This window comes from Gossypium arboreum, chromosome 8 (assembly GCF_025698485.1).
Source record: "Gossypium arboreum isolate Shixiya-1 chromosome 8, ASM2569848v2, whole genome shotgun sequence".
NCBI lineage: Eukaryota > Viridiplantae > Streptophyta > Magnoliopsida > Malvales > Malvaceae > Gossypium > Gossypium arboreum.
In genome coordinates this window covers 449-27,349 of record NC_069077.1, presented here as the reverse complement: position 1 = coordinate 27,349, position 26,901 = coordinate 449, and the positions used below count along the sequence as shown (strand labels likewise).

At 33.7% G+C, this 26,901-nt stretch overlaps 1 protein-coding gene, 1 long non-coding RNA gene and 1 pseudogene across 2 annotated transcripts; all 3 read left to right on the top strand.

The window, feature by feature from the left end:
- Positions 1 to 200: 200 nt before the first annotated feature.
- On the top strand, positions 201 to 26,106 carry LOC108481907 (peroxisome biogenesis protein 5-like; annotated as a pseudogene).
- On the top strand, positions 8,133 to 9,673 carry LOC128279433 (uncharacterized). The gene is made up of 3 exons (XM_053018320.1): positions 8,133 to 8,315; positions 8,399 to 8,517; positions 9,401 to 9,673. The coding sequence occupies exons 1-3, from the start codon at positions 8,234 to 8,236 to the stop codon at positions 9,518 to 9,520; spliced, it is 321 nt and encodes a 106-aa protein (XP_052874280.1). The 5' UTR covers positions 8,133 to 8,233; the 3' UTR covers positions 9,521 to 9,673.
- Positions 12,076 to 13,839, top strand: LOC128279434 (uncharacterized). The gene is made up of 2 exons (XR_008269608.1): positions 12,076 to 13,480; positions 13,579 to 13,839. It is a non-coding gene; the product is annotated as an uncharacterized LOC128279434 (long non-coding RNA).
- Positions 26,107 to 26,901: the final 795 nt, after the last annotated feature.

Here is a 26,901-nt window from a genome sequence, read left to right as displayed (position 1 = left end):
CAATTTTCAGACATGGCCATTGGTTTCAAAATGGTAGCTAGATCTAGATATATGGTACATGGCCACTGCCGAGAGTTTATTTGGTAGTTTTTCTGGATAACATGTCTTTTTAATTTGTTGTGAGTTGTGACATTCTGTTTCTTAGATTTCTCAAAAAGTCTGTACTTCAGTTTTAAAAAAATAATAATAATCTAATTGGGATGCTTGTTGATATTGATAAGAATTGGAGAATTTCAACGGACTTGCTAATTGCAAAGGTTTTTGTCGATTTGGGTTTCATGATCATATACGGTGGAGATTGTCATGATTCGTGTATGAATATATGTTTTCTTTTTCATACTGTTAGGTGCTTGCATTAGTCAGTAAGTATTGGGTATATTTTCTTTAAAACAGTTGGTATTGTCCTAGTTCCGTTGGGTATGATTTGCAAATGGATTTTGATTGGAAGTTTTAGGTAGACCCATGGTATCTCTGTATATCAGCTGAATGGGAAGTTTTGTGTGATTATTGATATATGCATGTATTGAAAATACTCTGATTTTGGTTAAAGATAGAATTATATTCATCTGTGTTACTTAGCCTTATATGAAGGGAAATTGAGTTGTAATCTTTTAAGTGAATAGATTCTTTTAAGTGAATAGCCTACTCCGGGTATATCTCACTTCTATGCTATCTCTGTTCACAAATATTAGCCTGCTTTTTTTCTTATTTGGACCGGGCTACTTGTACTTATTCTTGGCAGGGATATCCCATTTTAGGGATATGTTGGGGTTGGATATTCCAATTTTGGGCTACACCGGTTGTTGCTATCCCGGCTTGGATCTATCCCGGTTTGGGGTTTTTAAAAAAATTATATATAAAAAAGAATATAAAAAATTTAATATGCACGGGTTGAGTTTTTTAAAAATTTTAGATTATTTTTTGGGTTGAGCCCATCTCAACCTTACCTTTTAAGTTCACCTAATTTTTAAAAAATTCTCCCATGATTATTAATGCATTAAATTCTGTTTTATATTCATTCAAACTAGGCTAGCTATTTGAGTATCTTATTTATCTTATTATTCTGGGAGGGAGAGCAAAGGTGATGAGGAATATCTCCACGAACCGGACTACCTGTCACTCTTATTCCAGGCAGGGATATCCCATTTTAGAGATATCTCAGTTTGGGAATATCCCATAAATGGATATTCCGGCTTGGTTATAGCCCATTCAAAGGATATCCCGCCGTTGGTTTAGGTTTTTTTTTTTTTTTTGATGAAAAGTATTGGGTTATTATTAAAATGCAAAAAACAAATAAAACCATCAGGAATTAAGCAAAAGAAAAGCCTGGAAAAATAGGCCTAATTTTATCTGGGTCTATTTATCACTGCCCTGGTTCAGACCTAAATTTGGAGATGCTAGAACATAACTTAAGCTCTTTGCTATATTTTACAAATATTTTTATAGAATTGTGATTAATTCCATATGGAACTGGATGAGAAGGTCATCAATAGTTTGTTATCCTACTAAGTCTTGGACTCTTCAGGAACTACTTAATTTGGAACTATCAAGTGAATCTTATCTTCTTTCATTTGATCATATTTTTGTAACTTTCTTTTTCATTTTTGTCTGTTGCTTACAATTATGTAGCAATTGGAAAGTTTCCTTGAGTTTGAATAATCTTTGATAGACTTTTCTGTCAGTTTTGAGTTAGGGTTTTTAATTTTTTCTAGTCAATTTGGTTCGATTGGATTTGGTTGATCTCCAAATATGGATCAATGTTTTCTCATGTTAATTTGCTAAGAAATAGCCTTTAGTTTTGCGTTAGGCTCGAGGTTAGGCCCTTTCATTTCTCTGTAGCTTCTAGTCAGGCTGGCTTGGGCTTTTGGCATGTTGAGCAGTTAAATAGGTGACAATCAAAGATAATGTGTTGTCCTTTCTGTTAACACTAGCTGATATCTGATATTTGATCAACATTAAGTGAAACGTGATAACAAAATATCAAAAGTTTTAATTAGAGAAGCATGAAAATCTTCAGCTATGATTATAGTTTTTGTTTGCAAAACTATAATCTGAGGTTGAAAGTTTTAGCTTTTTAACCTCTTAGTTTGATTTCTATTTGCTAATGTTAATTTATGTTATTGTTTTCTGTATGAATCATGCATTCACCTCGTCAGTTGAATGCGAGAATGACCTAGTTTTCTTATTTATCTGTTTGGGGGCAGGTTCACACGAATATATTCTTGCTTTTTCTTTAGGTTAATATGTTAATTCTTTTCTGCTAGGTTTAAGTTTATTTGACATTCATTTGTGCTAACATTATGTTAGTTTGCCTTTTTTTTATGTTTGTAGGTCTTAGCTTTTAGGGACATATCTCCCCGGGCTCCTACGCACATTTTAATTATTCCAAAATCAAAGGATGGCCTAACTGGTTTGTCTAAGGTACAATTTTTTTTGTCCTCAGGACTAACTGAGCAGTAAACATTTATGCCCTCTATCATAGAGGAAACTACAATTATGGCTGGGTATTAATTTGGAAAAAAAGTATGGAGTATTGTTAAAAGAGTGCTGCTCAAGTTTTGTCAATTTGATTTGCCTTTTGCGTTTTGCTCACTCTTGATGCTGTATGAGGAAAAGAAAGAGAAGGAAAATTGGAGTGAAATTTAATGGAAATTGTATCGAGAAATTCTGGTGGTAAAGACTAAGAGAGTCTTTGTGGTTATAAGAAGGTGGGGAACTGAAAGAACATCAATGCTGAGGAAAACCTTAAAACTTGATATGCAAGTATTGATAGGTATAGGCCATAAATCCATGAGATAAATTGAGCTTCTAAATATATCCGTACAATGAAAAACCCTAATATAACCTTAAAGCAATATCCATTATTCATCCTTGTTGGAAGAAATTGCCTTTAGAGTTAAATTGCATATAGCCCTCCTTCGTTGTGTCAAAATAGATGACCTTCCCAATGAACAGAAAGTATGTCACCGAGTCTAGAATTAAACAGCTCATCACCAAGTTATTTCAATCCATCAACTTATTGCAATCACTAAAAAACTTGTAAGGTGTGTAATGAAACAAACATAAGGCTCAAAGATGTCCGATGAAATAATTTAGTGTTAGAATTTGCAATTTGTGTATCCAAGGCTTGTTCATTTGTTTTCTATGTCATAATCATGTTGGTGTCATGTATTTATTATAAGTTTTGACATTTTAAAATGATTGGTGCTATATTGATTTTGATATGTTTCTGTGCTTGTGTAATATTGTAGTTTAGCTATTTTTCTTGTGTAATATTTTCTCTAAAGGTTTCTCTTTTTAGGACGTCGGCCATTCATATTAACCCAAGGTATCTCTCTCTACAATCTCAAGTGAATTTTCTACAATCTCTCTCTACAATTTCTGCTGTCGGCAAGTGTTATCCCAGCAGTAAGTGTCCTAAATTTCTTTTGCTGGACAACTTATTTGGGCAACCCAAATAAGATCGCTTGAAATGTGAAGCTGATAATCACCTGCATCTATGACCTCCATGCTCTGCTCTTTTGCAACAGGAATTTAGGAATATTTTTGTATGTCTCTTGAAATTATCTTCAATCTTATTTTCACGTGTGAGTCACCCATTCATTTCTTTCAGTGGTATGTTTTCAGTGCTTTATTCGATATGTAGGTTTCTCTACCAATGCATCATGTGCAAATTTGAAAGGACATGCTAATGTGTTTTTACCAGGGAACTATATCTAACTCCTTGTGCTATTGCAGATGGATATACCTTCCAATTTGTTTTTATCTTTCCTTTTCTTTTTGCCACTATCTCGTGCTTTGAGTAGTCTTTGCATGCATGTCACCTTTTAGCCTTGTTTTCTTGCATAACACAATTAATGAGCTAAAACATACAGGAACAAGCTCAGTTAACATCTGTAGATCAAATGAGAGGGGGAAATATAGAAAGTTTGGCTGCAATTCAGCAGACTAGGATGCTTGCACATACACTCTCTCAAAACAGTGATCCTAAGTTTCGGGTTATTTAAAACTGGTTGGCTAAATACTTGCAATGTGTCAAGATAGCTCTTAATGATATAATTGTTACTATGCATGAGTTAATATAGGCACTTATGTGCTGTATGTTTTGGGGCATGCAGAATTCAGAATTTCTTCAATTTGTATCCAAGATGAGTTGCGGTGAACTTATCATTGATGATAATCAGGTCAAACCAGCATCAGAGAACTGGGCAACAGAATATGAGCAACAGTATAATGGAGGTGCTTCTTGGGCTGATGAATTTGCTCATGATGGGGCAAGTAGAGATCTTGTGGATGCTAAAGAAGCTTATAGATTAATATGTCCTGATAATCAGTCATAAATTCCTTTTAGCATTTTCTTCCTCCTTTTCGTCTGCCTTGCCTACGTAGACTAAAATGGAACTAACATCATTGACCTTAGGTAGTAATCTCATTCACCAACCCTAGGTGGTTGAAACTAGTTTTAATGATTTGAGAATGTCTCAAATGATAATGATGGTTTGGTTAGTGCTATTATCTATATATCTACTATAATTTAGCAAATAAAGTGTGAATGACTAATGATTCTGTATTATTACATCTTCAGTTGAACTTTTAAATCAACTAAACCTGTAAATCTTATATGAGATTATCTATATTTGTTATTTATAAAATATGCTACTCACCGTTTTGGTGGTTCTTAGTATTTCTATGGGCCAAACCAATGGGACATGGAGTTCGCTGCTAAATTGAGCAGTGAGAGCTTCTTGATTATAATAAGTTAGAAGATAAACTGTCACTGATGATTCTTGTAATTGTATATCTCTGTTTGGTATTAAACCAGCTAAAAAACATTGTAATTTGTATAATAGTTCTTATTATACAGAATCTGCTACTCTGGTTGGTTGTTCTTTGATTTTCTTCAACCTGATCAATGGGTTGAGGAGTTTGCTACTGTATGTGAACAACTAGGGTCTTTTAATTTGTTTATTCAGGATACAAAGTGCAACTAATGATTCTGCGTGTTATGTATTATTTTGAGACTCTTAAACCGTGCGAAGCTCTTATTCTTATTTGAAATATTCTAATTTTCTTCATTTCATTAAATGTTCTTGACTTGATGGTTAATAGGTTTTCCGTGGACCTGACCATTGGGCCAATGAATTTGGTGCTGAAAGATTGCAACAAGAGTCTGTCGATGATCAATGGGTCAATGAATTCTCAAAGTTGCATGTTGATGACTGGGCAGAAGAATTTGATCGTCAAGTTGGTGAGGGGGCTGTGGGAGATAGTTCATCTGGTAACTGGGCAAATTCATATGATGAGTAATTGTGGTAGCCTTGAAGAAGTTCACTTTATAACCTCTCTTAATTCTACATGAATGTTTTGGTTGTGAAAACTTGTATGTTCCTCAGCGGTCGGACGCTTCAAGGGGTGGCTATGTATTTTCTGATATGAATCCATATGTTGGTCATCAAAATCCTTTAAAAGAAGGTCAAGAGCTATTCAGGAAAGGACTTTTGAGTGAAGCAGTGCTTGCCCTAGAGGCTGAAGTTATGAAAAATCCTGAGAATGCTGAAGGTTGGAGATTGCTAGGAATAACCCATGCTGAAAATGATGATGACCAGCAGGTAATCCACTTTGCTCTAGTTCAGAGTTGGATAGTTCATGTGTATTCTTACACCAAAAGACATTGTTTTTATGTTTTTTAATACTACAAGAATTTCTATTAAGAGATGTGACTGCTTGTCTAGTTCAGCCATCTGTTCAGCATCTTTGGTTATGATTCTTTGACTGGCAAGGTTGACCATTTACCTTTCTATGCCACCTAAATCTAAATAATTTTTAATCTTGTCTAATGCCCTGTGAATACCATCATATTTTAGGAAACAGAACAACCTATTGATTAAGCAAGCAAGAAAACCTTTTGAACACGAAGGATCTATTTTATTGTACCGCTACATTTTGTGTTTTATTTTCTGGCTTGATATAGCCATGTTGGTGTACCATGCAATGTTCATTTCTTATATATGAAAACTTCTACTGGAAAGGGATAGGAGGAGCTATTTTTCGTTTATACATTGAAGTTTGCAATATGATTGGTATTACGTTTATCTTGGTGGCCTGAGGCGTCAGTCAAGAGTACCAGATCTAAGGCCGCAGTCTTTGCCTGGCTGCTAATGTTCTGGATCTAACCTATTATCGTTTGTTGTCAGATGAACTAGTTGTGCATTACATTTCACTTATCATCGCTTCTATGTATTCTTGAACCATGTCAAAACCTTTTTGGCTTAATAAAAATTTATTTGAATGGATAAGGTCCCATCTTAAACTATGTTTATATCAAGCCTATGAAGTTTAATGTTTCACATTTATTGCAAATTGTTTTGGATGATTAAAGTGTCTGCTTGTCATTATCTTGAGACTTACATGGATTATGCAAGACCTTTTTATACTTCTGTTATTCTTTATTAATGCATCTGCAGTTTTATGTGGTCTTTATTGGGGTCCAAATATTTGACTTTGTAGAAAAAATGTAATTCACTGATTAGATATCTCTGTACAGGATATTGCAGCAATGATGCGCGCTCAGGATATCTCTGTACATGGTGCTTGTTTCAATGCCTCGGAAGTGACCACTGGAAAAACTAATGATAACACGAATGATGGCATGGTTGAGATTTCCAATAATGAAAGGTTGGATAAGATGTTGGAATTTTTATCTAAGAACATTTGGGAACATGTTGAATCTGATGAATTTATGGAACATGTGCGTCAAGGTTTGGATTCTCAGCCCTTTTTACTTGGTGGAAATCAGGCCACGTTAATTCAGCTCCCATCTCATATTCTACCATTAAACCATGATCCCTTGATCTCACCAGCTGGGAGAGTCGGTGATCATGTTGATAATGATCACCATGGAGTTCGACCATTAAACCCTGATCCCTTGATCGCATCAGCTAGGAGAGTTGGTGATCATGTTGATAGCGATCACCATGGACTTTGTGTACCAGAAAATATGGAGGATTCTCAGAAATTATAATCCCTTATGAACATTTTGCTGACAGCGTTGACCAACAATCCAAATCACAAGATAGCTCAAAAGGGGAGAGGCAAGTTTCACATTGCTTTCTTAGCTGTGGGATTTATTTAATTCAGGAATAAACATTCCCAGATGAGACTGAAGCCTGGAAACACTGCAACTGTGGAAGATCCAGATGTTTGAAACTGTAAGTTCACATGCGAGACAGAACATTTCACTTGAGTAATATGTTACTCGGACTTGGTTTAAGCATATACTCGAGATCGGTATGTTTCATTTTCTTTTAAGTTTTCTTCATGTATTTAGAAGATGTTTGGAACATCATACTCCAAATGCTCAGAGGGTGCTTAAAAAAAGTGAAGATGTTTGGAACATCTGTTGAGTTTTGTTGTTTGTTGTGATTGGCAGTTATTGTGAGTGCTTTGCAGCAGGGATCTACTGCAAGGATTGTTGTGCATGTGATAACTGTTTGAACAAGCCAGATTATGAGGATATTGTTCTTGATATTCGACATCAAATTGAATTGCGTAACCCTCTCGCATTTGCTCCACCTATTGTTAACCCACCTAATGATTCCCCTAATTATATGATCTTACACGTTTTTCCCTTTAAATTTGTGTAATTTGATAAGTGTTTGACATGATGAACACTCCATCAGCCAGGCACAAAAGCGGATGCAAATGCAGGTGGTCAAAATGCCTAAAATAGTATTGCGAGTGCTATCGGGTATGTTTTAACTTTTTAGCTCCATGTTACTTATGTTGCTCCCAATTTCCTTTTTTATTTTTAAGAACTTGTATTCAAGATCCATGTGTAATATACACCTGGACATAGATATGTTATATGACCCTCCAAGTATATAAAGAACTCTTTAAATTATTAAACAAATCAGTGTTAGACATAAACTGACAACACTCAAGATTGTGTTTAATAGATGGTTGTCGTCTTATTTCCTTTTCGGATGAAAAGTCAACTTGTTAAGATGATATAGTATATGAACTTAATTACCTCTAATCAATCCGACTGCACAAACATTCTTCATTTATTTTTAGGTTAATGATGCCACTATGAGGATTGTGACAATTCTTTTGGCAAGAAGTCAGGTAATTTCTAAACTTGAAAATGATTTAACATATCTATAAGGCCTTCTACATTTGCACAAGCAGCCAAACTTAAGAGGGGGCTCCTGTACTAGATTGACGGAGAAGAAAGATGAGTGCCGAAAAAGAATCCTCTGTCTCTCAACGTCACTTGTCCTGCACTAGATGCTTAGACGCTCTCTGGTTTTGCTATTGTATTCCTCCCCCTCTCTATTTTCCATTTTTTTTTACCAATTTCAATTTTTTATATGAATTGATTTGATAATTCGTTGGGCAGCTCCGGTTCATCAATTGCAACAGTATTACAGAGAAGGAGTTTTGCATAATTGCTATGGAAAATGGAGTGCTCTTTGGGATTGTTTGTATTTGAAAACCAAGCCCTCTTCTCAACTCCAGGTTCTTTTTCCTCTTTCTTTTAATTTCTTTTCCGATTTAAAAATATTGGAAAAAAATTTAAGGAAAAACTATTATTTCAAATTATATTTAATTTTTTAGCTTTTAATTTGTTAATAAGCTACTTAGTGGTTGCCTTATGCATAAACTGTTTGGAGAATGGTCGAAGATGAACTATCAACAATTATAAATGTAATGTCTCTTTCAATTTGAGCAGCCATTGATCACAAATCTCAATTTTAGTTGCGAGTGCCATCCAAATGAGATATCAAGTTCTACTGAGAATCCTAATTGCTTGGGATTAGCTTGTTTTCAATTGTAATGTTAAACTAGGTCTTTCTGTAGTATCCTAAATCTTCCATATTTTTGGGAATTGTAAATGGTGCCCTAAATCTCTGAACCATAATGAAAAAAAGATAGCATTTTCACTTTTAGGGTTTACATATCAATAACCGACTAAACATAATTTTATTGTTATGTTTCGCATGCTGTGAATTCATCTCTTCAATAATGAATTAATGAGAAGTTCCAAAATGTTTAGTTAAGTTCAAAACTGTGTTATACGGATATGTGTCCTATATGAGTATACTTAATTTTTTTAGAGTTACTTCTTATATTCGGAAGAGCATACCCTTTACTCATGTTTGAATATGTGTTGAACAAGGCTTTAGGGAAATGAAGGAGATGAGTAAGAAAACATATCATGTCATTTTATGAATGCTAATGATGATAACATTCATGTAAACGGAACGATGACTAGGAACTGTAGAGAGGTTTATTGACAGCCCAACTATTTGGTTTTTCCATGTAGAAAAAACTTAAATTGCAGTTGCATTTTACCTGTGCTGTCTGTTCCCCAATAATGAACTGGTCCTGCTGAAAACAGGAAATTCTGGAGGCTCGCGAGAAAGCTGAGTCTCATAGTTGGACATTTTGGACACTCGAAGAAGCACAAGCTTATTGGAAGCAAGAATTTGGACATTTAAATGGTCGAGAATCGAAATAATCGAAATAGACTTTAATTAAGCTGCATGTTGCAGACTTACAGCTGAGTTTTCTTGTTTTTTTCCCCTTTAAGTTCCAGTTGTTACCTTTTAACTATTACAATAAATCAATAAATCAGTGCAACAGAGAGTAGAGGTTCTTTTGTTTGTGTTAAGAGCTGTCTATATAAGGGCTGTGTTTTTTATTTTTGTTTAATTTATTTTCACTAGCGGTCTTGCTAAGGGAAATAGATGAGAATTTTTTGGAATTTTGATGGATGCTGATTGTATTTAAGAGGATGAATTCTAAGGATTAAACGTGGAAGTGGCCTTATGCCTTGAAATTATTAGGTTCATTAATTGATCAGTCAGCTGGTCAAATGTTTCCTGGGAAATGAGATAGCAGATGTATTAGGTAAGGTTGGCATTTGAAGGGAAGTATTTTCATGGCTTGATGGTGATATTTGTTCTTTTTATTCAGTTCTCTGTGCGATCATTGGTATTTCCAAGTCCTGGTGCTGTCTGTTCTTACTTGACTTGTGCTACTGATGTTTTAATTCTACATATTGGTTCTGAAATGTCTTTGTCCTTTGTATGCTTTTGTGAGTGTTGTCAGTTATTAGTGAAAGTTGTCTTAACAAAAAAAGAAGATACCAGGGCTTTTCATGTTCAAGTAAGAGTTAGAAAGAATGCAACTGGCTCGAGAAAGTGACCTTTAGAAACTACAAATATAATGGGTATCTCCATTGACAATGGTGATGCTCTTTTCCTATTTATATACATATATATATTAATGAATTCGGGTCTTCCTGGCATTCTAGGTGATAGTTTATTCTTAATGTAACTTTGGATATGTGGTAAATATTTTCGTTTTGGGGAGTAAATTTTGGTACAGACATTGCCTATTAGTCCAACATCATCGGTGTTTTCAATTGAATGTGTTTTCTGTATTTTATGGATATTGCTTATTGATTCCTCGATGAAGATATCTTTCAATCTCTGCATTAGAGATGGAATTTGAGTAGCTGTTAAAGTGTGCAAGAATTCTGTTCTTCAAAATCGTTTCGGTGTGTTTAAACATTCAGATTCAGCACCAGAGGTGGATTCGTTTACCTATTGGCTTCGACACCAGAGTTATGGTGGTTCTAAGTCATAGGACTCAGATTCTTTATATTGTGGATATTAGCTTTGTGATTATGTACTTGGAAGTAGTTCCGGGTTGTTTGGTTCTTGAATCCGGGACCGGTAGTGGCTCATTAACAACATCGTTTGCAAGGGCTGTGGCGCCAACGGGATATGTGTATACCTTTGATTTCCATGAACAGAGGGCTGCCTCAGCTAGGTAAGCCTAAATGTTTATTGTTTGCAAAAGTGCATTGTGATGAAATATGATATAGTAATTGCGTAGGTTAAACTTGAATACTTGGTTATCTTGAGTTGATGTCTTCATAGTTTGAAAAGTTAAATATGTAATTATGTATAGTATAGATTTAATAATATAGTATATCAATACACAGTTAAGTAATAATTAAAAATATTTTCTTTTACAAAGTAAATTATTTTATTATGATGATATTTTATATGTAAAATCAATAAAAAAACAAATAATAAGATTCTTAAAAGAAAGTCAAATCTCAGACTTTTAGTTTTCATCTTTATAAATCCTTTGTCTTTGCCTCAGTTTTTTGTTTCAGATATATTTATTCATCACTCGAAGCAAAGCAAAAGGGAAAGTAGGAGGGTTTTGAGGAGAGTGAAAAATGGCTGGTCCTGCTTCATCGGAGAGTGAAGTCATTCTGAAAATACTATTCGGGTCAGGAGGTTGCCTCAGTTCCCACCATTTTTATCGGTGGAAATCATGAAGCTTCCAATTATTTATGGGAATTGTAAGTCACCCATTTTCCTTCATATGTTTTAGCTTGGGGATTTTGATTCTTTCATGAGAAGGCCTTGAATGTTACCTTCTGCAATTGAAATATGTGAACTTTAGGTATTATGGGGGATGGGCAGCACCTAATATATACTTCTTGGGGTTTGCTGGGGTTGTGAAGTTTGGCAATATCCGTATTGGTGGACTTTCCGGAATTTACAATGCGCGTAATTATTGTTTAGGTGGGGTTTGAAGTTCTTTTACTTGTCTATTTTGTGTTTATTCTGGAGTTCTTTTAATGGTGATTGTTTATTTACTGCAAGCGAGTGTCAAATATGTTATATTGATTCGTATATAGGGTGGAGAGTTGAAGCTTTGAAAGTGAAATGAATTAGCTAGGGAGCTTCAAAATTTTAGGGGCTAGTTCCCTGTGAACCCCTCTGGCTCAAATGTTTTTGGGTGTAGGCTGCATCGGATTGTAATTTCAGGTATGATTTTCACTTTCACTAACTTTTTCTTTTCAAGTTTTTTTTTAGTTTCAACGCTATGCTTATCTTCTTTTAGAACAAGTTTTCATCTCTGTTTTAGTTTTCAGATTTATGCTTATATTCGTTTTTTTAAATCTTGTGATGCCGTCATTTTTTTGATAGTTTATAGCCTGTTATGTGTTTTATTTTTTTGTCGGTTGTTTTTTCCTCTTTAATCTGTATTGAGGGACATTTTCTTGCAAATCTTTGAGTCCTATTTATGAGATTTTATAGCGAAGATATATTTCTAACAACTATATAAGCATCTACCCTAAAACCCTTATGAAACACTGCTTATAGTCATCTTTTTAAATCTTGTGATGTCATTTTTTTGATAGTTTATCGCCTGTTATGTGTTTTATTTATTTTTTTCAGTTGTTTGTTTCCCTCTGTAATATGTATTGAGGGACATTTTCTTGGAAATCTTTGAGTCCTATTTATGAGATTTTATAGCGAAGATATGTTTATAATAACTATATAAGTATCTACCCTAAAACCCTAATGAAACGCTGCTTATATTCGTCTTTTTAAATCTTGTGATGTCGTCATTTTTTTGATAGTTTATCACCTGTTATCTGTTTTATTTTATTTTTTTCGATTGTTTGCTTCCCTTTGTATTGAGGGACTTTTTCATGGAAATCTTTAGTCCTATTTATATGATTTTATAGCGAAGATATGTTTCTAACAACTATATAAGTATCTAACCTAAAACCCTAACTGATTAGCAGAAAATAAATGGTGACATTTTTTTGTTTCTTTCCCTTTTATTGTTTCCTCATTTTCCCTATTTCAAGTAAAAACACTACATTTGTTGAGGGAATAAGAAAACACTCATTAAATCATATCGAGTTTTTAAATATTTTCAGAGAATCACATTAAATATTTTCACCACCACGTTTTAGTAAGTACAGGGATATCCCCGTAAAAAAAAAAAAGAAAGAAAAAGTAGTGGGTTAATTGCATTCAAAAAAAAAGAAAAAGAAAAAGTAAAGGGTTAATTTTCATTCTTATTCTAATCCAGGAATATTCCCGTCATATCCCGTTTGGGGATAAGCTATTTCAGGAATATCCCCATTATATCCCATACAGGTTCAGTTGTTTTTGTATCCGGTTCAGGTTTTTTTACATGTCTGGACCGGGCTACCTATCGTACTTATTCCAACCAGGAATATCCAATTCAACGGATTTCCCGGTTGGGGGATATTCTAAGTAAGGACACCCCGGTTTGGTATATCCCAGTCCAAGGATATCCGGGTTTGGGGTCCAGGGGCTTGGGGCTTGGGTTTATGGTTGGGCTGGTGTTTTTGGGCTTTTGTTTCCTTGTTTGGGGCTGTGGATTTAATAAATCCAACAAGCCAACTCTAGGCCATTCATGATTTTAATCCAACAAACCGAATGGACCGTCTCAATGAGGGAAGAGACTAAGGAAGCCATCCGCTAAGAAATGAAGCTTCACTGTCCTTTGTTATAGGGTTTATGAATAACCTCGATTTCAATCTCTCTTCTCCTGATATATCTCCGGCAATAAAACTCCACCGTTTCATTCCATCTCCGTTTGTTGGGTTTCGGCTCAGATTGACTCCCGTGTAAGAATTCGTGCCTTTGTTTCACAGTTCGACTCCTTATTTCTCTTCTTCTAAAGTTTCTTCTCATTTGAATCTTTGCCGTTATCGTTTTTACACAGCTTTTGGTTTGGCATTATGGGTCGATCATAGGATGGTTGACTGAATCGGTTTCCAAATTGGGTTTTTGTTTTGTATTGTAAGCAATTGAGTGAATTGGGATTATAAATCCATAAATGGATTTTGGATTTCTTTGTCTTTGTTGTTTCAGAAAGTGATTTGTTTGTAATTTATGCTTTTGGTTGGTTTAAAATAACTATTTTGGAGTGGCATAGGGATTGTTATAGTTTATTTTAAATGAAATAAAACACAGTTCATCCTCATCTACTCAACTACTATAAATTTAGGGACACAAGATGTTTGGGAGTATGATTTGGTACTTTTCAACGAAACCCAAGCCGAATATGAAGCCAATCGAGTTGAAAACGTTGCCAGAGCAAACGCAGACCATAACCAGAGTCATCGCTGACATATATTGAAAATTTATATATTAAGTATAAAATACATAAAACAAAGGCCAACAAATATGTAGAGAAATAGAAATTTTTCTACATGTCAGTTCATAAATTCAGCGTGTAAAAGTGTAATTTAGAAAGAGCCTTAAATATACATTGGAGATTTAAAAAATCTTCCGAGAAGAAGATGCCCTTTGTCCTCAGTCTTTTCAAATCCCTTTCCTTCCCCATCATTTCATTCTAGAGTTCCCCATCATCAATATACTTTTCAATCCATGGTTGAACACTTTGCTATTTTCATTTAATCTACAGTTGATATATATTTAAGGCCACTTTCCTTGTACAAGTGCAGTTTGATAAATTTGGAATTCTGTTTTTGTTTCAGTAATATCAGCAGTATTGACACTGCTTTTCTGGTCTGTTCAGTAATCCGTACTGAGCTTTATGTCATTGGAAACCCACTGCGAATTTAACCAATGTTTATTTCCACTCAAGTTCAGGTCAACAGAAAATAACAGATAGGGGTTTTACCTATGTTTTCTAGCTGAAGTTGGCCTTTGCTCTGTGGTTCCAAAATTGCCAAATTTAAAAACTAATGCAAGTTTGTGAATAATGCAGGAATCCACGGTGTGAATTGAGGGTCCATCGATAGTGCTGTAACAACTAGTGTATAGCCAGAGTCCACTGACAATGCAGTGACCCCCAATGTCAAGCCAGAATCACCTGGGAAGACCCGGTAAGTACTTTTTTCATTAACTGAAAGTTTTCTGGTGATCTAAAAATTCGAAAGTTGTGTTTGATGTTTATCTTTAGATATATGCTTATTTGATGTTCTTCAGAAGATTTAATGGGAAAGTCGTGTTTTAATGTTTCATTTTCCTAGTGAATAGTCTGCTTTAACATTTGAATCTCATTCATGTTCTCTTTTCATATGTGCTTATGTTACGAGGTTCAATATCTAGTAACATTTTTTTAAGAACCTTCGTAAAGGCTTTTAACAGCTACTGTTTCTTTTAAAAACAAATGCTTTTGGTTATATCTAACCTATTATCGTTTGTTGTCACATGAACTAGTAGTGCATTACATTTCACTTATCATCCGCTTCTATTTATTCTTGAACAATGTCAAAACCTTTTTGGCTTAATTGAAATTAATTTGAATGGATAAGGTTCCATCTTAAACTATGTCTATATCAAGCCTATGAAGTGTAATGGTTCACATTTATTGCAAATTGTTTTGGATGATTAATGTGTCTGCTTGTCATTATCTTGAGACTTACATGGATGATGCTAGACCTTTTTATACTCTGCAGTTTTATGTGGTTTTTACTGGGGTCCATTTATTTGACTTTGTAGAAAAAATGTAGTTCGCTGATTAGATATCTCTGTACAGGCTATTGCAGCAATGATGCATGCTCAGGAGGCCGATCCTACCAATCTGGAAGTACTTCTTGCTCTTGGTGTGAGTCATACAAATGGTTAGTGAATGCTTATCCCTTTAATCAAGTTGAGATTAAAATTTTGGAGTGTCAAACAAATAATACTGTTTGAAAAGTTCAGAATTGGAACAGACTGCTGCTTTAAAGTATCTGTATGGATGGTTATGTCATCACCCAAAGTATGGTACTCTTGCGCCGCTGGAGCTTGCTAATTCTTTGTATTATGCTGATGTAAGTACACTAGGGTATAATTCTTTGTTTTTTTGGTTGGTTTTTGTCTTTTGGAACATGCCTTGATATTGCAATCTTGGTTTGAGTGTAAGCCGCTTCCTCTAATGTTACTGTGGGATAGTTTGCTTATGTTGTGAATGCTGTGATTACAACAGTGTATTTTTGCATATGATTTCCATGACTGCAATGATTATATGTTGGACTTAGAGTTTTACATACGGTGACAGGATATAATTTTCCTTAAGATTCCTAACATTACATTTTGGAAATGTTGGCAAGGGTGCTGCAACTACCTGAAGCATTTGAGGTGCAAGATGTAAAAAAAGCACTTTTTTGAGTAAATTAAGGTGAATATGTAAATTTGTGCTTCTTGAATCAAGGGGGCTTTTTTGCTTCTATACAAAAAAGTGTGGCTAGGACTTGGCTTGTGCTTAATCAATTGAAAGGATGGCATAAAGAAATGCAAAACATGTGATAACCCAACATGTCAATCTTCTATGTGCCAAACTCTTATGGGTTGCATCATCTTTTCCTCTATTTCTCTTCTTTCTTATCTTTCGATGGTATAGTGATCCATTGGTGTGTTATACAGCTCTCTTATAGGGTTGAATTATTTACTTGCTCCATCTTTGTAACCTTAGGCTGCTAAAAAGATTCTCCAAATAACATGTTGCACCTAGTTGGACCTTAGAAAACAAACTAGCTCTTCTTTTAAGCTCCATGTAATTAGTTATTTGATTTGTCGAAGCTATTGGTTAATTTAGATGATTTGATTATGCACTTCCTCAATTTACATATACCCTTGATCATCTCTTTCAAAATGCCTTTTTTAATGCATTCAGATCTTTCATATGCAGTTTGATTTGTTTAGCCTCTGTTACTGAGATTGTCCATTTAAAATTATTTGGTGATAAACTTCCCTTTGCCTGTGGTGGCCATATTTTCAGCACTATTGAATTTAGTCTTTTGGTCTATGTCTGGATCTTTAGGCACTAGATTTGAAGCCAAACTATGTGCGTGCTTGGGCAAACATGGGTATCAGTTACGCCAACCAGGTTTGTTATATCCTGCACTGTTCTCTCATTGTCTTGACATTCATGAAAAGGGAACTGCATTTCTTTCTTTATGTCGTCATTTCCTTTTGCATATTTCTGAGATGGTCAATCCTTCTAAATGAAAATTTATGGGCATGTGATCAGGAATTAAATCACCTTGTTTTCAATAAATAGGTCTCAACATATTTTGGAAAAAAATAATTCGTTGAACATGAAGAGGGTGGTCGAGTGACAAAATTTCTTGCACTCGATAAATGCCTTCCAGGGCGCAAGTTCTTGCAGGTATCTGTCATATGTTCTGACCATTTCATTTAGGTTCTTTCTTTTGGTCTTTGCTGGAAGCTAATAAATGAATTCTGGCTTTCTCTGATCTTTTAGGTTGTTGATATTGATCTGATCTAGGAACTTATGAGGTTCAGTACGATGAAGAAGGCTGGCAATAACACGGAAATTGAACTGTGTCTTTCCTTTGACCTTCCGACGTGGAGACGTTGGGTGTGTGTATATATGACATTTTTGTTTTGACCATGCCACTCATCTCACTCTCTCTCTCTCTTGGGTGGGGTGGACTAATGTTTTATTTGAAAATGTGCAATTTTCTATTTTTGCAAGTACTATTACTCTACAAGAACTTGTGAGCTGACAACTACTGTTCTAATAGGTAGGAGAACAAAGCTCGACATGCAAGATTGTCGTCAATGGGTTAAGAGCAGGATGGAAGACAGAGGAGCAAACCTTGTGAATTTTCTCAAACAGCTCCACCTCAGAAACCCTTTGATTCTTACTTTTTCTGGTAAATAATATGGTGATATTTTGATGCTTTTCCTTCTTTGAGGTGCTAATAGTATCTCCATTAATGGTTCTATCTTTTGGATTTAAGAAACTTACCATATATGTTTGCATATTTATACTATAGGCATCTCAATATCACAGTGGTTATGAAACACTATCCTTCATTTTTTATCTTCTTTTAGCTCAATTAATTGTTGGTTAGTGAATGCTTTCTTTTTTATTTAGATTTGCAACTAGAATAATCATGACTTTTGCAATTTGTTTTTGCTCGATTTCTTTTTTAATTATTAAAATTTTCTCACCTTTTGTAGGTTCTCCCCGTAATCCTTAGATTGTATCTTTTTTGTAATTACTAGATCTTCCTTATGTTCTTCATAATGCATCGGACTCCAGGGATACTCCTCCTTCATTGCCTCAAAAGGGTAAAGAGTTTTCTATTTACCTTGTCCCACTCAGTTTTGATGCCTTGTCCCTTTAAACGGTACTTAGCAGCTTTTTGTTAATCTTCATAGTGATGCAGTCAAACCTAGAGTATACATGAATCTAGGAATACCTTTTGCTTCTCGTGTTTAATATGGTGCTGATGCTCTCCAATATAGTTTAATGGGATAGATAATTGATCATTTGCTTTCAACCAAGGTAGAACATTGAATGCGCCTAATGTTTTGAGCTTTGTGCATATCATACGTAATGCTATAACTTTGCCTCGTCCACGTTGATTGAACTAAATCCATTAAATTTCTTAAGGTGACATCGTTTTTCCTGTTGGTTCATTAGATGATTACAGCGAAGACATTCCCAATGAAGATGAGGATGATCTAGAAGATGATGCAGAACGGAATAATGAAATTCGGTCCTCATGAATGTGAATAATATTTTCTATCAACCAAGAGGTTTATTAGTGCAAAAAAATTGATGGCAATATCTTGCTATACTATGAGGCCTTACTTGTTTGTGAAGTTGGCAACTTGGTTTAATGGCCCACACTTTTCCAACTTTCATCAGTAGAGGAGAGCACCTATACAAGTTTCTTTCTTTCTTTCTATATAAAATAATGTATAAACATCAAATATTATATCAATAGCTATTATCACACCCATTCATTATATGAGCTTGAATTTGGAATCTCAAATTTTTTGGGGCTTTTCTAATTGAATTGATGTTATTAATATGGATAAATGACAATAGCATGGAGTTTGTATCTTGCTTCTTGCAAATTTAGTAATTTGTTGTATTCCGACATCCAGGAACATCCAAGGCATGGCACCCTTAATCAGGCATGAACTTTGTTCTTTTTCAATAAGCAATTTTCAGACATGGCCATTGGTTACAATCCATTAGCATATTTATAAGATTATTAAATTGTTTAAAGGGATATTAGAAGGGTGAACTAGAAAAATTGTAAAGGAAATTTTCGCATTTTATTCTTAGTTTTATAGAACATAAAAAGAACTCTTATTTTAAGATATTGTGATTTGTAAATTGGAATGTAAATTTTGATATTGAAGAAACTAAAACTAGAATCAATGGTGCAGTTATGGTGGAGGAAGGAGATCTTAAAGCCTTTTAGAAGGCTATGGAAGAAGGAGATGAATCTAAAAGTCTGTAATATTGTTTTTGGGTCTAATCAATTGGCTTAGGATGCTTGTAATGGAAATACATTAGAGTTTTATATTTGAGTTGGTATCAGTTTATGGAATATGCCAGGGATTAAGTGGGGCTCTTGTTAGAGTTGACACTGAAGTATTACATGAACAATGTTCAGAATGTACAGCCTTCTGAGTCACAGGTTTACTCTGTGATTATTAATACTCATTGGATTGTGAATTTTATTTGGGGGCTTTTCATTGATATTGTGTTCATTAGAGGTTATAGAAGACACGCCACTATTTCATTCTATCTAAAATTTTTTACGTTTTCTGCCTCCTCCTTTACTTATATTTTATAGTTTCTCTCAATCCATAAATGCAATCTCATTGATATGCTCGTTTCGTCCACGGTAGTATAAGCTGCCATACTTCCATTATTTTTTTGAGTAAATCAGGCTGGTATATTAAATAAAATAAAATTAATAGAATGAAATACTCAGAATTTCAGATCCAATATAGACTTACAGAGCTTAATTATGTCTGCATATATGGGTTATTATTAAAATGTAAAAATAAATAAAATCATCAGGACTTAAGCAAAATAAAAGCCTGAAAAAATAGGTCTAATTTTATCTGGGTTTAAGTACATCATGATAGTAATATTTAGAAAAAGATTGTATCTTCAATCCATAAAAACTGAATATAATGTTAAATTTTGTTATACCCTTTTCAAGATAGAAGAATAGCAAAGGGTTTCCTTAACAACTTTTTTAACAAATTTATTAATAAAAAATAATAATAATTGTGTGCTCACTCTACTTTAAATTTTCATTTTATTGTTTTTATTTATGCAAAATGAATTAATCTGTTAACTATTTTTATTTTGATAGTTAAGAGTCGTAGTTTTTGCAAGAAAAATTATTGAATTAGTTCTAATTTTATTTAATTAATAAATATATTATTTATTTATTTTTATAAATTTTATATTACATAAAAAATAGATTTCAAAGCTGAAATGTTAAGTTTAACTTAAGAAAAATATCACCTATTTATCAAGTTTGATCCAATTTAATATGTAGGTAACTCTAATTATCAATCAAATAATATAATTCAATTTAAAATTTCTAAACAGTAAATTTAAATTATTTTATTTTTAAATAGATAGTTATATACATTTATCTTTATAGTGTAAAATTTTAGGTTGTATTCTCATTTATATTTTAAAAATATATTTTATTAAATTTCCTAATAATAAAATTATTTATGAATTGCATAATAAAATTGACAATTTTAATTTAAAATATTTAAGAATCGTACATAATCCTATTGAAGGAATAGAAAAATTCTACTTAATCCTAATTAGTATTAAAATATATTAAAAATTTTAATATTAAATAAATCCTTTAATTCTATAAATATTAAAAATGTAAAACATTAGTGATTTAAAGAAAGATTTATTTACCATAAATGTTACCGTTGTCATCAGTCCAATTTTATATCTCTCTTCATTCCATGGCTCCCTAGCCGATTCTTTTCCCCCTTCGTCTTTCTCTTTCTCTCCGTCTCTTTTCAATTTTTTCTTTTTCTTTTTTAGATTTGGTTAAAGGCAAGCCAGAAAAACACTGCCACCCACTTCTCTGCCGTTTCACCGCATACCAACGCCAACTGAAGATGGTGACTGAGAACCAGTACCCTTTAGAAAAATATTTTTGAAATCTCGCTATTAACCATTTTCACAACTTTCTTTCCCTCCCCACTTCCAGGTTTGCTCCTTTTGTTCCTTAATAATAATTATTGTTTTTGTAGTAGTTTGCGTTAGTTTGTTTTTTGATATGTTCTGTTGTATGGTATTTTTCGTCTTTCTCTTTGGGGTATTTTTTTAATTCGGTTCATGAGAAATTTCTTGGGGGGTAAAGGTTTTTTGGAGCTCTAAAATAAATTGAATAACCATGCACTATGATACTTATTTCCTTCAAAGCATGAACTGCAGATTTTTATTTTGCTTATTTGATCTGTAAAATATATGAACTCCTCTTCTTCATCGTAGAGTCATTTCAGTTATGAATCTTTAGTTCACCTTTGTCTTTAGGTTTTAGGGTTTATTGGTTTGAGTGTAACCCGCTTCCTCTAATGTTACTGTGGGATAGTTTGCTTATGTTGTGAATGCTGTGATTACAAGAGTGTCTTTTTGCATATGATTTCCATGACTGCAGTGATTATATTTTGGAAATGTTATTGTTATATTCTGGTGTTAATCGAAGTGTTTTCTTCCATACAGGTTGCTAGATTATTCAATGAAGCTGCTCAGATGTCTCCTGAGGATGCTGATGTACACATTGTCCTTGGTGTTCTGTATAATTTGTCGAGAGAATATGATAAGGCCATTGCATCTTTCAAAACTGCTTTGAAACTTAAACCTAATGATTATTCTCTTTGGAACAAGCTTGGTGCAACACAAGCCAGTGTGCAGAGTGCTGATGCAATTATCAACAGGTAGCCTCTTCATGATTCCCCCTTGAATAGTGGTGGCCTATCTGTATACCACCTGATATGTTAATTTCATAATTACTTTTTTTATCATTAAAAATTTATTTTCCCTATCCTAAAATTTTGGGGTTCTCTTTACTAAGTTGAAGTACCTGTAATGTGTGAAATTCAAAATATATGAGTACTAGGATTTTACTAAGGATCAATTTGTATCGTGTGTTTCTCACTATTTTGCATGTTAGGCCAGAATAAAAAAAATGAATTATGAAGGTGTTGACAATGTCGGCAAGGGTGCTGTAACTACCTGAACCATTTGAGGTGCAAGATGTAAAAAAAGCACTTTTTTACAAAAAAGTGTGCCTAGGACTTGGCTTGTGCTTAATCAATTGAAAGGATGGCATAAAGAAATGCAAAACATGTGATAACCCAACATGTCAATCTTCTTTGTGCCAAACTCATATGGGTTGCATCATCTTTTCCTCTATTTCTCTTCTTTCTTATTTTTCAATGGTAAAGTGATGCATTGGTGTGTTATACAGCTCTCTTATAGGGTTGAATTATTTACTTGCTCCATCTTTGTAACCTTAGGCTGCTAAATAGATTCTCCAAATAACATGTTGCACCTAGTTGGACCTTAGAAAACAAACTAGCTCTTCTATTAAGCTCCATGTAATTAGTTATTTGATTTGTTGGAGCTATTGGTTAATTTAGATGATTTGATTATGCACTTCCTCAATTTACATATACCCTTGATCATCTCTTTCAAAATGCCTTTTTTTAATGCATTCAGATCTTGCATATGCAGTTTGATTTGTTTAGCCTCTGTTACTGAGATTGTCCATTTAAAATTATTTGATGATAAACTTCCCTTTGCCTGTGGTGGCCATATTTTCAGCACTATTGAATTTAGTCTTTTGGCCTATGTCTGGATCTTTAGGCACTAGATTTGAAGCCAAACTATGTGTATGCTTGGGCAAACATGGGTATCAGTTACGCCAACCAGGTTTGTTATATCCTGCACTGTTCTCTCATTGTCTTCATTTCCTTTTGCATATTTCTGAGATGGTCAATCCTTCTAAATGAAAATTTATGGGTATGTGATCAGGAATGAAAAAGAATTCGTTCAAAATAACACTAGTCTTGATGGAAAGATGAAAGCTTATTTGATTGGTCAATAATAAATTTTTATGGTCTAAAATGAAACCCATTATGGTCAACAATAAATTATCTTGTAAAAGTTGACACGAGATATATATTTCTATCAAGAAAAAGCAGGTTGGGACTGAATTGAATAAAATGAGAAGTACTCTAATTCTGAAATTGTACTGGGCGTGTGGCGTAATGACCAGCTTATTCCCATATTCTCTCCTAAAAATTACGAAACTAATTACTCTACCCCTCTAAATATTTATTTTGCCGATGAAAATAAAATAAAAATATTATAATATTGTTATGTTATAAAATAAAAACCCAAAGTTTCTCTCCGTTAAATCAAGATAGCATAACATTATGGAATTAGTACAGTCAATTAAGTTTGAAATCCTTGAATTTGACGTGGTCACCTAGCAACGGAAGACATGAAGACATTGTACTCCTCCAGATCAAAGCATTAGAGTCTGGAAGAGTTCACTACTTTGTATATTAAGTAATCTGCTGTTGTTTTTACCATCCCAGTATGTCATTTGCCTTGTGATGAACTACTGACTAAGGAATATATTTTGAATGGTTGGTTGTTTATGTATTTGCACAGTAGAGCCTTCACAGTAGAAACTCAATTCTTTTAATCCTTTTTAATTTCATCTGTAGTAAAGTAACAATTCCCATACCTTCTCCTGTAGCTTAGTGTTTTGAACATGCCATGGTGAAATGTTTTCTATTTTTACCTTTTAGGTTTTGACATGAATTTTGAATCTAAAAGCAAAATAAGGAGACAATATTGTGGAAGATTGTTATGTCTGCTTAAAGAGATTTATAAAGCCTAAACATGCAGAATACAAATAATTTGAAATAGTGTTATACTATACCAAATTTGTTCGCATTCTACTTCCTAAAGTGTGCATTAAAAAGACTGTTTTTATCTTTCAGCAGCCTCTTTGCTCGGGTTTCTTTGCAATACATTAAGTAATATTTTCTTTCTTGGAACTGAATTTGATTCTTAGATAATAGTATGTTTCTTCTTAATGAATATTAGAAACCATCCCCTAACTATTTTTCCTTTAATTTGTCTTGATATGGTGTGCTTGACCATATTCACTTGACTGACAACTTCATATGCAGATGAAGACAGGATGTGTGGCCCTAGTTTTATGTCTAAATATCAGTGTCGATCCACCCGATGTAATAAAAATATCTCCTTGCGCAAGAATAGAGTGCTGGACTGGTATGTTTTTTGAGTCAATTCTCTCTTATTTTTGCATTTTTTCTATTTAATGGTTATTGAAGCTTTAATGGTTATGCAGTCTCAGGGATGCTTATCTATTTATTGTTTCTATATACAACCCTTGTACTGGCCTTGCTTTATTGGTTGCCAAGAAGGAAAAAGTTGAAATCCTAGTGCTGCACTTGCACAAAATAAGTTTTCAATCATATTTTCTATCCAACATCCATTCTTTGGTCGCAAAATGATTAAAACATATAATTTTTTTTTTCAAGCTAATGTTCTTCATTGATATTAGCATGTTCCACTTTTTCTTTCTTTCATTGTTGCAGATCCTTTTTCTACGGCACCACAAAAAGCAGTGGAAACTATTGGGAAAAACTTGAGAGATCAATATGAGAAGTGGCAGCCCAAGGTTTGAACACCATCTTATACCACGTCTCATTACAGGCTATTCCATCAAGTTTAGAATCTAATTCTTTCTATTAAACATGGCCAGGCTTGCAGTAAGGTCGAAGTTGATCCTACAGTGGATGAAATGAAGAAACTTTGTAATACATGTTGCAGATATGCCAAGTCAGAGAGTTTTATGTCATTACAATGGACATGGTGTTCCAAAGCCAACTGCAAATGGTGAAATCTGGCTGTTTAATAAGGTGTTCACTTGTTTAACTGTTAGGAATCAATTCTTGTTGCTTTTCTTTTGCTCTATTTGGCAATTTTTCTCCTTGCTAAGCCTGAACATTTCCTGTGCTGAGTTATACACAGTATATTCCCTTGCCTATCAGCGATCTTGATTCTTGGCTAAAAACACCTTCTATATATGTTTTTGATTGCTCTGCTGCAGGAATGGTTGTTTGTCTTCCTTCTCTAGCCTTATTTGATTGCTTTGCTGCAGGAATGGTTGTTAATGCCTTCATTGAGGTACTTGCTCGCGTTCTATCCTCAATTTGTCACTAGTATATTTTCTGGCTGGCGCTATTCAAATAGACATCATTGTCTTCCTTCTCTAGCCTTATTTGATTTTCTTTTTTTCTTTATTTGAATTTGATTGATAGCTTCTTGACTCCGGCACTTCTAACTACCCTGGATCTTCAAGAGACTGCATTCTTCTGGCTGCGTGTGAAGCACATGAGACTCTTCCTCAAAGTGCTGAATGTCCTGCCGATGTGTTTACTTCTTGTCTTACTACACCTATCAAAATGACATTGAGATGGTAAAAGTTCTCATTTGATATGCTTGATTAGGACTTAGTGCTGCATTTAATAGTCAAATAGTATTTGCCTATTTGCTAAGCTAAATATTATCTTCTTTGTGTTTGCATCTTGAATTAACCTTTACTAAGTTTTCTGTTTACTTTTCATTGTTTCTGGATTTTTAAACATGGTATTCACCTTATTGAGCACTTTTAATAAATTGCTCATCTGATTTTAATTTATTTAATTATTTTGTATAAAATGAGCTTATTAATCTTCTGATGGTTGTTATCTCTTCCAGGTTTTGTACACGTTCATTGCTTCATGAGTCTCTTGACTCTTCACTTATTGATAAAATTCCTGGCCGTCAAAATGACCGTAAAACACTTCTAGGGGAATTGAATTGGATATTTACTGCAGTGACAAAAACAATTGTTTATTTACTGCAAGCGAGTGTCAAATATGTTATATTGATTCGTATATAGGGTGGAGAGTTGAAGCTTTGAAAGTGAAATGAATTAGCTAGGGAGCTTCAAAATTTTAGGGGCTAGTTCCCTGTGAACCCCTCTGGCTCAAATGTTTTTGGGTGTAGGCTGCATCGGATTGTAATTTCAGGTATGATTTTCACTTTCACTAACTTTTTCTTTTCAAGTTTTTTTTTAGTTTCAACGCTATGCTTATCTTCTTTTAGAACAAGTTTTCATCTCTGTTTTAGTTTTCAGATTTATGCTTATATTCGTTTTTTTAAATCTTGTGATGCCGTCATTTTTTTGATAGTTTATAGCCTGTTATGTGTTTTATTTTTTTTGTCGGTTGTTTTTTTCCCTCTTTAATCTGTATTGAGGGACATTTTCTTGCAAATCTTTGAGTCCTATTTATGAGATTTTATAGCGAAGATATATTTCTAACAACTATATAAGCATCTACCCTAAAACCCTTATGAAACACTGCTTATAGTCATCTTTTTAAATCTTGTGATGTCATTTTTTTGATAGTTTATCGCCTGTTATGTGTTTTATTTATTTTTTTCAGTTGTTTGTTTCCCTCTGTAATATGTATTGAGGGACATTTTCTTGGAAATCTTTGAGTCCTATTTATGAGATTTTATAGCGAAGATATGTTTATAATAACTATATAAGTATCTACCCTAAAACCCTAATGAAACGCTGCTTATATTCGTCTTTTTAAATCTTGTGATGTCGTCATTTTTTTGATAGTTTATCACCTGTTATCTGTTTTATTTTATTTTTTTCGATTGTTTGCTTCCCTTTGTATTGAGGGACTTTTTCATGGAAATCTTTAGTCCTATTTATATGATTTTATAGCGAAGATATGTTTCTAACAACTATATAAGTATCTAACCTAAAACCCTAACTGATTAGCAGAAAATAAATGGTGACATTTTTTTGTTTCTTTCCCTTTTATTGTTTCCTCATTTTCCCTATTTCAAGTAAAAACACTACATTTGTTGAGGGAATAAGAAAACACTCATTAAATCATATCGAGTTTTTAAATATTTTCAGAGAATCACATTAAATATTTTCACCACCACGTTTTAGTAAGTACAGGGATATCCCCGTAAAAAAAAAAAGAAAGAAAAAAAGTAGTGGGTTAATTGCATTCAAAAAAAAAAAAAGAAAAGTAAAGGGTTAATTTTCATTCTTATTCTAATCCAGGAATATTCCCGTCATATCCCGTTTGGGGATAAGCTATTTCAGGAATATCCCCATTATATCCCATACAGGTTCAGTTGTTTTTGTATCCG